General features: G+C 36.7%; 1 protein-coding gene across 2 annotated transcripts; it reads left to right on the top strand.

Annotated features, from left to right (window-relative positions):
- The first annotated feature begins 1,311 nt into the window (after positions 1–1,311).
- LOC122300193 (protein WHAT'S THIS FACTOR 9, mitochondrial) lies at positions 1,312–4,923 on the top strand. 2 transcript variants are annotated; one of them, XR_006239946.1, is made up of 3 exons: positions 1,312–1,823; positions 1,870–3,824; positions 4,542–4,923. XR_006239946.1 is itself a non-coding variant. In XM_043110682.1 (2 exons), exon 2 carries the CDS (start codon positions 1,982–1,984, stop codon positions 3,293–3,295), a length of 1,314 nt encoding a protein of 437 aa, XP_042966616.1. In that variant the 5' UTR covers positions 1,312–1,823; positions 1,870–1,981; the 3' UTR covers positions 3,296–3,940. The 2 variants fall into 2 exon arrangements, 1 of the variants encoding a protein (XP_042966616.1); XM_043110682.1 differs by lacking the exon at positions 4,542–4,923 and having other exon boundaries at positions 1,870–3,940.
- Positions 4,924–13,634: the final 8,711 nt, after the last annotated feature.

The following is a 13,634-nucleotide window of genomic DNA, read 5'->3' on the forward strand; positions in this document are numbered from 1 at the left end:
CTTCTATAAATGTTTTCTTTAATTATTATTTTCTCCTAATAAACCCAATACACTTTTACATGTCATTATCAATTCTCAAACCATAAAAGTGACCTCAAAAAAGGGTACACGCAAGTTTCAAGAATTTTGTGCACAAGCTGGAACACAATTGAAGAAGCAGAAGGCAAAAGTAGCAGGGTAATTGCACTCAGAACAAAACAAAAAGGAAAGTTTCACAATAAAAATGATATTTTTTAGAAAATGCAGGTATAGACTCGAATCAGCAGCATACAGATAAAGAAAAAAATGAAAAAAAAAATAGAGTTCTCGGACAAAAATCGTTGAACCCTTGAATCTACACATAAGTATCATAAAAAAAATGTCTCACCAAAATCAATAGGCAACACAAAACAAAACAGGCCCAAATAATAAAAATTAAAAATTAAAAAAAAACCCATGTTTAAATAAATAAATAAAAGAGCAGATCTAGCAACCATTTCAAAGTATAAAAATATTAAACATATATAACACTAAAATATACAGTTAAGAGTTTCAACTGAAGTCGACCCTTTACAGAGAAAACAGAGGAGGCTAGGGTTTCAGAAAACATACCCAGACTGTTAGGAACCTCACTGGAGAGCACCCAAAGTTGTTAGATCTTCCCAATAGCCACCAACATCCACTGGTTTGGGACCCTCTTACAAATTTGGCAACAAAAATAAAAAATAAAAAATAAAAAAATAAAAAAAATAAAAAAAATCTTTGAAATAAAATAGCAAATCTAGCCAAACGAAGTGAAAAGTAGAAGAAGACGATCACGAAGAATAGATCTTCGATCGGCAGAGGTAGAGTGGCACAAGCTAGGATTTCAACACTAGAGTAAGAGAGAGAGACAGATGATGGCGATTTGGCAATGAACGAGATGACGACAATGGGGTCACGATGAGATGGGTCAAGAGTTTCTCTGCAGCTTGAAGTTCCTAGAGAGAGAGAGAGAGAGAGAGTCTATGCAGGGGAGGGGGAGGACTGTTCGGGGCCTAGGGTTTTTATTTTTATATAACCCGGGTGTCAAAATTGTACTCGAACCATGTAGATCCAAGTTGTTATGATGCGGGTACGGCCCGGATTTAATCCGGGCTGAAACCCATAACCGGAACCCGGATATCAAAATTCATCCGGGTTCCAGACTAGGCCGAGAAAAAAAATTCAGTCCGAATGAATAATCCTAATTTGAGTTCTGAAAAAATATCAAAAAAAAAAAAAGACGTTTTATTTGTTTAAAACCAAGTCACCGTACACGCTGGTCGGTGTGGCCAGTGTTTAAAACCACGTCACGGAAACAAAGAACTTGTGTTTCCGTCGGGTTCTATTCCTTCAAAAGACGGACATCTGAATCATCACAGTCGCTGGCCGAAACACAAGTTCCCTGTAGAATTCTTGTACCAATCTGCCACTCCCCCAATTCAATGCATTGTCCATGAACCCATCACATCTTCAACGAAAGGGGCAGAGAAACTCAACCCTGATAGCTTCCAATACGACTACGCACGCCCCAATCCTCGACTGTAATTGCTTCCGCTGTCTCTCTCTCTTGGCGATTTGATTTTGCCTCTATTACTGGTGAATTATATGCAGAAATGTATAGCTTTATGTATAAATTTCTTGCTTTCTTGAATGAATTTGGGGTTTAGTTGATGCTACCATTTTTCTCTATTGCCGATTCAGATTGTTTGCTTCTCCTCCTCCTCCTCAAATTACTGCCTATGTATGGTTTATGTGGTTCAGAAGTCTGAATTTCTGAAGTTTTCTGTTCCTAAGAATTCGAATTATCTGCATATATACAGCCTGTGGGCCTGTGGCTGTGTCATTTGAATCGACTCGGTTGTCTATTTAATGGTCGCCCGGTTCGGTTGAACAAATCCTGGGTGCTCCATTTTTTAGCATCTTTTTCCTTTCCAGTTAATCATAGTGAAACTAGTCTATGCTACAGTGAAGGCAATCCATGGTTCTTAATATCATTAGGAGAAAATGGTGCACTGGATGTTTTTGGGTTGGGCTGGAGGGTCAGGTTTTCTCTTTTGGATGCCAGCAAGGATTTAATTACCAGCAGAGATGTGGTTTGGTGAATGTAAAACTGAAATGGGTGAAAGATAGAGCACTTGATGCTGTTGTGTCTGGTGAAAGGGATCTCAGAGCAGCTTGCATTCTTGTTTCCATGATCTCTTCTTCGCCCCATTCTTGTGTTCCCATATACCACCTCTCTCGCTATCGCGGACAGCTTGGTCTAGCCCATGATCTTAAGCTCTCCACCTTTATTAGGAGATACCCTACTGTTTTTCAGGAGTCTCATAGTCTTGATGGTGGAGGCACTCATGTCCCTTGTTTTGGCTTGACTCATGAAGCAGTAAAACTCCACCAAGAAGAGCTCAATATTATTGAGAAGAATCAAGTGGATCTTGTCAATAGGCTCTGCAAACTGCTCATGCTTACCAGAGACCGGACCCTGCCTTTGCAAACTATTGACCAGCTGAAATGGGACTTGGGTTTGCCGAATGATTACCATTATTCCTTGATTCCACATCACTGCAGATTTTTCTCTTTGGTCACCCTCCCTGACAAGCGTGATGGCTTGAAGCTTTTATCCTGGGATAATGATCTTGCTGTCTCACAATTGCAAAAAAATGCTGCTCTTCAACAGAATGAAAACGATGTTAAAAATGGCTGCTTAGAATTTCCAATTGGATTTACAAGGGGTTTTGGGTTAAGAAGGAAATCCATGGAGTGGTTGAAAGAGTGGCAAAGGCTCCCTTATACTTCTCCGTATTCCGATGCCTCCCTTCTGGATTCCCGCACAGATGTCTCTGAGAAGAGGATTGTTGGAGTCTTTCATGAGCTTCTTCACCTAACCATAGAGAAGAAAACTGAGCGTAAGAATGTGAGCAACCTCCGAAAGCCACTGGCTCTGCCTCAGAAGTTCACTAAAGTGTTTGAGCGCCATCCTGGTATATTTTACATCTCTAAGAAGAATGACACTCAGACTGTAGTTTTAAGGGAAGCCTATGACCATCAGCAACTCTTGCATAGGCACCCTCTTGTAGAAATCAGGGAAAGATTTGGTAGCATGATGAGGACAGGGCTGCTGGAGAGGAGCAGAGGGTTTTACAAGAGAAGTGCAGGTGCTGGCATAGAACAGGATCGATCAGATGATGTTTATGTTGATGAAATGGATGATACTCAGCGTAGTTCTGAAGAGGAGTCAGACTGTAAGTTGTTTTCTGACTATGATTCAGATGACCCTATACATGAACCGTGTTGAGTTCTGACAATGCATTCAGCACCAATGAATTGTTGGGAGTTTAAAATTATTCAAGCCCAACGTGAGCAAATACTTCTCCAGTTATTGTTCAAAATTGGCAGTACGATTTGAGAGCAAATCCCTGTTTTCATGTGGTACCCGATTGAACATTGCAGTTTTTAATAATGCAGTCATTCCTCAATCAATTGAATTTTGTTGACCAAATTTATGTGCTATATGCCTATCATCTGCCACTTCTCATAGATTGATTCTCTGACAAGGAAATGGATAAGACTTATGATTGCTTGTTGAGGTTAAAAGTGGGAAGCTGCTCTGAAATATAGAAAGCTCAGCCACTAACGTTGTTCCAGATGGAAGAGTAACAGAACTCTACTGAGGGTAGTAATGTTCCCCAGATATCTTGTAAGATCCATGCAAGCAACAAACTTGATATTGGGATGCTTCACGTAAGAGGATCAAATCCGTGATAACTTTGTTTGACATTTAGAGGAAGCATGTAGCAACTCGTCTTGGCCAGAATATGATTAGGGTATCAGTATCTTACTCAGTATATGACTTTCTTTTGTTCTGAAGTTTTTAGCAAAACAATAATAATTTTTTCAAAAATCATTCACATGAAGTTTTGGGGATAATTATCATCTTGAATATGGCAGTTGTCTCTTTGGAGAACCATAGTTTCATAGCCTGACATTACTGCATATCACATTTTATCCGTTGCATGTCTCACTTGCTACTGTATGCTTGTGTGAATATGTCAAGCTATGCAGGGTATGATGCTACTTAGCGTTATAATTCATACTTGTTGTTGAATGTCGGAAATATGGATTTTGTGCTTTTCAGGAACGTGATAAATAAGATTAAAAATAAATAAATAAGATCAACACTGAAAATCTTATAAAACTATAATGCTAAAGTCATTGAGAAAACATGCCATGTTTATGCACTTTCACATTGGAGATTTTTATTTGTCGGGCAACATGCCATGTGCAATTAGGAAGCTGTTGCTAGTTTGCAATTCAAAATCCTTTAATTAAAAATGAAAAGATAGTGATTTTAAACTTATTTTCATTACACAAAATAAATGTAGGATTAATGTTAAAAATTAAATAAATAAAATTTTTTCTTTCTAGAGAACAGACTTGTATTTTAGAACGTATTAATAAGAAATTAAGATGTTTTTATTGGTCAAATCCTGATTCTGTGTTTTGGAAAGTATTAAAAAATAAAGACTTGTTTACATGTACAGATTTCAGGGGAATCCTCCCCTGGACCCCCAGTTTCATGGGGCACATCCTCCCGAACCCCCTACAAGAAGACCTACTCGGCCTGAAAAACAGTAAGTATTTCAGGCCAAGTAGGGAGAAGATACTAATATTACAAAGCCAATTCCTGAAAGTATGGAGTATTGATGAAGTGATACTTTAGCTCTATTATATGGGTGTCGTATCATTAAAATTGTATATATGATAGCTTTTAATGATATGATATATTGTGATAGAATGAGAATAATGATGCCCGCATGCTAAACTATCTAAGAATTACTCTGGTCTTGTGCGTTTGATAGGCGTCTCTATTCTCTTGTAGTATCTCCTACTTTTTATAGTGTCTTGCTCAATGTGAGCTCAGCAGCTTCTTGCATTCCCTTATACTGGATTTGGATACAAAGATTGTTTTAACTCATTTTATCGATACACCTTTTTCAAATTTTCACATAAAATATAATAAATAATTCAACTTTTTCAAATCTCAAAACAATAATAATCTTAAAAAATAATATTCTAACAATATTTTATTCAACTTTTAACTTTCACCTAAAATCATCTCATCTCATCTCACTATCCAAATCTCATCTTACTCTTTACTCTCCCACTCTATTCCAACCTCTCTTTGACACTATTCCAACCCCTGCTCTTCCCCAACCCCCCATTCTACACACTCTCTCCTCGAACTCCCCGTGGAAAGCTCTCAAACCTTGAAGATCAACAAAATGTTTCTAAATCTTAGCCATTGGAACATCTAAGGCCTCCCTTATTTTTCTTGGATAATGATAACTGAACCTGCCTAAACACAACATGATTTAGGTCCTATTTCAAGGATAACTCACAACATACACTGTTAGAAATTAGAGTACAGCGGAACTGATATTACCTCATGTGGAAAATTGTTGATCTAGTCCGGTTGTTTCATGGATTTTCATCAATTGTTATTGTTCATCCAAAATCATTTTTGTCGATGGTAGAGTGTGCTATGTGGTAAGATTAGAGCAACACTCACATATTATAAAACTTAAATGTCAATACTAGAGATAACCAACACACTAAGAGAGATATTATGTTTGTGGTGCAAGTACCTTATCCAATGAGGGGAGCCCTCTAAGTGTAATGTCTCATGAAGTGGCATTAAGTCACTTTATAACCTATGGGCATATGAAGAGGAAGGGGTGCCTACTATGGGTGCCTCTTTATTACATTTCCCACTTGCATATAGTGGGCAAGACCCCAAGGTCTACATCTCTTAATATGTATTCAATTTTGTTCATATTGACAAATAGGTTATGCAACCACCGAGCACACCAGTAAAAGAAAAACGGGAGCATTTTACCAAATCTCTATGAGAGAAGACCAGCATAGCAGCATCCCTAAAAGTGTCTCATTATGCTTTGACTCATTTGGTCACATCAAACTAAGCATCTATAATCCCTTTTGAGTCAGAATGATTTAGAGCAATACTCAATCTCCATAAAACATGATGTACCTACAACTATGACCTATAAGACTCATAGTGAGGAGTAGGGATTTATTCACTCATCTCTATTGTTGGTCACAAAAGCATATGTAATATGAAATACATGCTACGGTAGAGTTCTCTTTAAAAAAGAAAAGAAAGAGTGTATATCTAATTTCAATACACTGTATAGATCTTAGTTTAGTCGTTATCTTAGCACCTAACTTGAGTTCCTTCATTTACTCGTTATCCGAAGCGTCTAAGAGGATCTCGCATCTGGCTGAACCACAAGATACTTCAATTGTGGGCTTCCCATGTATGGTCTAAACAAAAATAACAAAGATCTCATCTTAGCTCAGTTAAAGCAACATATATTTATGTCAACCATCTCTATATGCTACACTAGCATCAAGGGATACAATGTCTTATCTCTACTTACTACCTAAGCGCCAAAAGTGATTGCTCGTGTGAGTGAGTCAATCTAAACCTGTCAACATACATTTTTCACCATAACTCTCAAATTTATGATAAATGTGTGTGCTTAAAAAAATACTTTCAGCCACGGGACATGATCATGGAACACATTAGTATTATGTGCATGACAAGCAATACCATGAGAGAGAGAAATCACACGGTCAACTACAAATAATTAAATCATAACTCTCAAGTGGTGTTTTAGGACAATTTCTCTCCATGCTCAATCTCATATGCAATAACCTTTCAAAGAAATATGTGCCTACCAAGAGACTACTTTTATATGTGAAAAGTCTTTACGCAGCCATGAAGTTAGCGATTTATCGCGAAACTCACTTAGGGTCAAACTCACAATATAAACTTTAAATTCTAACCAGCAAGTCCAACTGTGACTTTTAAGAATCTACAAGATAACCACAAGTATTATTTAAACAAACTTAATTTGCAACTTTAAAGTTTCATATGAATCTCTTATACTTAGCAACAACATGTGAGATAACCAACCTTTATTTTTACTAAGGGTAACGTGATTAAGGCCTTCGCCCCCAAGAACAATCACAATAGTCTAGCCATTACCTTTAATGACTTTTCAAATTGCGTCACAAACTTAATCAAATAAACCATATTTACCCTCTAAAGAAATCTCAATTTTTAACTCCCATGAGAATATCATAATGGAAACACTAAATAGTACAGGCAAAAATAGATTATTTGAGATTCACCATCTCATAAATTTCTTTGGATTTTGAACAAGAACTCTTAGAAATTGTCAACAGTCTCACAAGATATGAAATCTGACTTACTTTTCACAAATCCATGTACACTACCTCGTAGTATGGAAAGCCACTCATTAGGCAACAATTAATAATCTAAGACAAACAAATCGTCATTTGCATTAACTCTCATAGGAAGACACTTTTCTAGGATTTTCAATAGTGTTCAAAGAACTCATATTATTAAATAAGTTGTTAATAGTAACGACTAGGTACATTGAGTATCTTTGAATAGATGGTTGGTTTAGGCTGCATGAAAACAGCACCAACAACATTCATTCACTTTTTGTACCAAAATAGTACAAGTAGAAATCATGCGCTCAAAGTACTCCACTCTTAAATATCACAAAAGTTAACCATCTAATTCTCCTATGAGAATCAACTATTTAACCCCTTCAAGAAAAGCTCGAACAAATATGTGATCAATGGTTATCAAATGCAACTCAAGTAGTGCCAAAAGATGGATCTATGGCTCTATCAACTTCACTTTTTATTTATCAATCAAATCAATAACCCCAGGTTGGATCAAATAAGTGAAGTAAATCTAAAGTTCTATGTTAAGACTCCTACCGTGTGAATTCAATACCTTTAGCGAGGCACATATTACAAATATTCTCTTTTAGTCTCTAAACAATGAGAGAATACTAATATATATAGCTATGGTACTACTTATGAGGATCTTTATATTCTAATAAATATTGGGAGTCACTATCACCAGTAGTACACCATCACTCAAAGGTATACTCACACTAGTTGTTGAATTACTCCTACTATTTTCAGCAATCTTTTACAAAGTTACAAAAAAAAAAAAAAAACTGAAAGATTAATATCACTCAAACGTTCTTTCCATAAAAACAAGTATTGATAAAATCCACAATATCCAACCATCGCCGAAAATATGAGTGATTTTCTTGTCTCAACTAAACATATTCAAATTTAAATCTTTTATCTTAATTGAATTCATATTTGTATAAAAATAATCACCTAGCCTTACTAAAAGGTGATTGAACTTAATCTAAGGACAACATGCTAGATTAAGGCTGCAAACCCATATTACATTAGCTCAAGTGTGATGTACAACTAGTTTGTGCCATACTTTGCTCTCATCATATTCTTCATATAATTGCGATTTAGAAAATATTTTATCTAAAAAATATATTTTCCTTCTGATTAAAAAAATCTTAGCAATCGTAGTTATATGATGAGATATGATTTCTTATTTCATGTCCTTAGTGTTCATTTATCGAAACTTTAACATAGAAAATGTTCATATTGCCTTTTCTCGTTGACTCTTCTAAATAAATGAGAGGGATCTCATTAGCAAAACTTCAATTTCTCAAGTTTCACATTCACATTTTAGCATATCATCTCTCCACCCAAGAAATAATTTCATCGAGTCAATTAGTGACCATCTAACTTCTACAACTCTTGAGAATTTTACTAACACCACCATTTCCAATGTGTCATAGATCAATTTAGGTTTGGACTTCACTAATATAGCTTTAAAAGCACTAAAAGAAAACATTACTATGTGCAACAAATGCAGTATGTGACATTATAGCAGCTAACTAGCATATATCCTTATTTCTCGCTTACTTAATCTTTTCTTATTCTTCAATTCACAATATAAGAGAAAAAAAAACTTTGCAAGAAATAATGTTAGCCTAAAACTTACCTTGCATTAGTGCAACCACGAGCAAGATCTTTAAGCTTAATTAAGTCATATCTAATTATTCAGACTTTTGCTCCAGTTATTATACAAACCTTCAATGTGCTTGGTATTACATTACTCTCAATTAGTGCTCAAAAGTTTGCATATATGCAAGAACCTATTTGTTCTTGCCAAGAAGGGAAAAAAAAAAAAAAAAAAAAAAAAACTAAGTAAGATTACCGGTGCTAGTACCATAAAGGGGTGCACTATTTTATTCTAGACCTTTCAAAGATTTTTATGATAGTGATGGTCTAAGACTATCTAATACTCGTAATAATTTTTATTCGCATACACAATCTCTAGGCTTCCTTCTCAGTTATGTCAAAGTTACTATTCTATGCTCATTTAATTGCACACATATTTAACAAATCTCCACGTCAATATAAGTAAGAACAAAAGGAAAATTTTATACAACATATTATCATCCTACTTATATCCCACTAAATAAGATGTGACATATTTACTGATGGGCCACAAGGTGGACCAAGTTGTAAAGATGCTTTGCAAGTTTCAGATAGAGCAATTACAATATCAAGAGCTAGGAAGATCAAGGAAGTTATGCAAGGATGGGTGAAATCCACTTGAGACGTGTTTAGTAAGAGCCTAACATTCAAGATGGGCTTGAGAGGAGGAGATCCAGTTTTCATCCATGTGATACGTTATGGAAGACACGACTTGGACCTATTGTTATTGAAAGCCATTAACTTATTTATTTCATTAAAATGACTTATTTTATTAGTCATAGGAATTAATCTACGATAATTGGACTTGGGATATGTCCAGCCCACATATGTCTTATTTCTTATGAACTAAGATTTTTGGAAAGGTCTTGTATTTTGGCCAATGGCTTATTTGGAAAGTACTATATTATTTGAACTATGGTTTTATAAGTTACTGCAGCGAGACACTGTTCACGCTACAGTGCTCTCAGCACTATTCATTTAGGGTTTTGGAGATTGTTTATTTAAACCACTTGTGGCCTCATTTGAGGAGGTTAGATATTATTGAATTTTATTGGTGAGTTGAGTTTACTCCTTTTGTTCTTAATTAAACTTTTGAACTTATCAAAGGTAAATCACAACATTTGTGGCGTTCCTCGTTGTAATCCGGGTTCTTGAAATAGGTTCTTCAATAGGTTTACATTTTAATATAATCTAGGTTCTTGAAACGAGTTCTCATCGGTTCTAGATTCTCCATCATAGACTTGAGTTTGGCTTTCTTGGGTTTGTTTTTCCAATATTGTTGTTGGGTCTCAAAGCGAATCGATTGTGGTTCACACCATTTACTACCATTGAATGATCATTTATTGCATGCTTCTTTATCATCAAATGGTGATAAATACACCACATCATATATAGTAGGATGCAAATAAGATGGTGGTGTGATGTATAGCATTACTCAGAACAAAAATAATTAGCACATCATAAGATCAAAATATCGCTAAGCTTCCTAATCATCTCTTAGGCCACAATGCTTAATTATTAATTTCTAACTTAATTTTTGCGCAAATTTATATCATATAAGATATTAATTCTAAATCAATTATAACCATACTCTCACTAGGAGAAAAGTAGTCTATTAAGCTAGTCACATTGAAGAACAATTCCTCTCATATCAAAGAAATTCATTTGGACTAATCATAAATAAGGATAATACAAACTCAGGCTACTTAATCCTCTACTTTTTCATATTGTAAAAATTTCAAGACTAACTCAAGTAACCTATCGAGTGAGTCTTGAGTGAACTCTTTGTCTGATGTTCGCTCAAGCCAATCATCAAGTGCACCTCAAGCGAACTCTCGAGTTGAGCTTCACTTGAGCCTAATGTCGAGAGCTACTTGAGCGAACTCTCTGCTGGAGTTTGCTCAAGCGCCATGTTGAGTGAGAGTCGAGCAAACTCTAAGCTTGATGTTTTCTTAGCTCACAACCAGGCTCCACATAACCCAGCAATCTCCTAATTGGAGACTGGTTCACCACATGCCATCTGCTACTGTTTCCAATACACACCAAATCACCTCTACAACTCACAGCACCCATCTTCAAGCAAGAAGCCCAACTGAAGTCGCATGACTTCAATTCATCACATCACTGCCCTCACTCAACACATTTGTAGGGCAACTCACAACTCCCATTACACTAGGAATTCTAGTCTTGTATCGACCTGGCACACATAAGAGAGGCACATATAAGAGAACTTATCATTCTCTGATATAGGCGATTGACCCCACCTCCTATTGCCAACCTTAACCGTCTTCAGTCGACTTTCCCATCTCTTGTGCAGTTTCTACTTCCTCCCTAGAAATCCAGTCAGCTTCTTGTCAACTAAAGCCTAACTCCCACTTACTTAATCTCTCATCTCACAAGATTTTTCTATAATTTTGTGCTTCACCACCTTCAGTCATCATGATATAATTCAAGGTAGGTGAATACCTTTGTATAGGTCTGGTCGTCTTGGCTCCCTTGGAAGCAACAAATATAGGTGTAGATGAGCTTGGTTCACTAGACGCTCTATCCCTATCTCTCACACCTCTACTTCACATCGTGGTTTTAGAAGATTTCCCCATGCTGAATACATGATGAACTGCAAAACTGACTCTCTTTTGCTTCCCTATCCTTACATTCACGTGACCAAACTTTCTTTGATGCAACTCTATATTTCCTTGCACATTACTAGACCTTGATGTTAAATACAAAGTATCAATTGTCTTACCACGTGCCAATACCAACTTGCCCTTTGTGACTTTCCACTCTCCTCCTGAAAATGCTACTGAATGACCATTTCGTCAAGTTGTCCCCATAGAGATCGGGTTTTTCTTTAGCTCTGGAACGTGTCTGACTTAATACAAAGTCCACACATTGCTATTTGGGAGTATGATGCACACATCTCCCACTCCCACTGCATCCAGTGCATCTCCAGCAACCGTGTACATTTTACCAAAATTACCAACAACATAGTTATGTATGATCTCTCAATGTGAAACAGTATGGAACGAAGTCACTAAATCCAACACCCAATTATCAACTGGACTATGCACTAGAAGAAATAGAGCATCTTGTATTTCTTCAATCACTATGTCCATAGAGTCATCTTCATCTTTCTTCTAATTTCGACAGTCTCTTTTGATGTGGCCTGTCTTTCTACAATTCCAACAAGTCATTTGCTACCTAGACCTTGACTTGCTCTTGCTTCTGTTCTTGGACCTTAAGCTATCATATCCCCTACCCCCAATATCAGTGTTCAGGGTAGAATTCGAGCCTGAGATCTCAGCACAAGCTCTTCTGCGTACATCCTCAGCAAGGATCAGATTTCGGATGTTGTCATACTTCAACTTCATCTTACCAGCATAACTACTCACAACCATTCTCATAACCTCCCAACTATTCGGCAATGACGCTAATAGGATCAATGCCCTAGTCTCATCATCAAACTCAATATCAATTGACGACAATTGGTTGGTGATAGTATTAAACTCAATAAGATGTTGGGCCCATTCTTAGATTAAACAATTTATGTATTAGGTGCATCTTGTTATTCATCGATGGTTTTCATACATACCAGTCAAAGCCGTCATGAGATATGTTATGGTTCTTTCCTAAGCAACTTTATGTGCCACTTGTTCTTGATAGGGTGAGCCGTATAACCCTTAAGACTTGTCGATCTAACAAGTTCCAATCAGCATTATGCATGTTGTATGGCTTTTGACCCTTCTAATGAAGATGGAGCTTCTTCTTGTAGAGATAATCTTCGATCTGCATCCTCCAATATTCAAAATCTGTGCCATTGAACTTCTCATTTCCATCATTCACTTCTTCTCCAGCCATTGTTCTCTTTCAACTCGAACCCCAAATCTTGGAGCTCTAATACTAGTTGCTGGGGAAAAGATACGCACTAACAATGATAGCAAGAAGATAGTGAAAATAATAAATAAGAAAACACAGGAATCCATCACACATGACACAAAATCTACATAGTTAGGCAACGTGCGTACGTCCATAAAGTTATAGGGAATTTTATTCAAATGAGATTTGCAACACACTGAGTTACAAGAGCTTCCCTCTACTCAAAATCTCAACTCTCTCTCTCTATCTCTCTCTCTCTCTCTTGTACTCCAAAATGTTGTTTTATGCCTTCACTCTCAATACGATGCAACTTCTATCATATAAAAATACATACATATATATATATATACACATATTACAACACCAGAAACCCTAAGGCAACAACTTTTGAGTTATTTGTTTGAACAGAATGTCGAGTGTATCTCGAGTGAACTCTTAATTTAACATTCACTCAAGCAGCCTATCGAGTAAATCTCAAGCGAGCTCTCTGTTTGACGTTCACTTGAACCAACCGTCGAGCATACCTCGAACAAACTCTTGGGTTGAGCTACGCTTGAGCCCAATGTCAAGCGCTACTCAAGCAAACTCTCTACATGAGCTTCTCTCGAGTACGTTGTCGAGCGAGAGTTGAGCGTCGAGCGAAGTGAACTCTCGAGCATCTTCTCAGCTCACATCTAGGCTCCACATAATCCAACAGGTTGATCCTTCCCAAAGATGAAACAAACTCGAAGTTGGCCGTTGGTAGTTCTTTCACGAACAAAGAAAGAGTTGATGGCAACGTGTTTAGTTCGGCATTGAAGGAGATTGATTACCAGATA

Source organism: Carya illinoinensis, chromosome 2 (assembly GCF_018687715.1).
Source record: "Carya illinoinensis cultivar Pawnee chromosome 2, C.illinoinensisPawnee_v1, whole genome shotgun sequence".
NCBI lineage: Eukaryota > Viridiplantae > Streptophyta > Magnoliopsida > Fagales > Juglandaceae > Carya > Carya illinoinensis.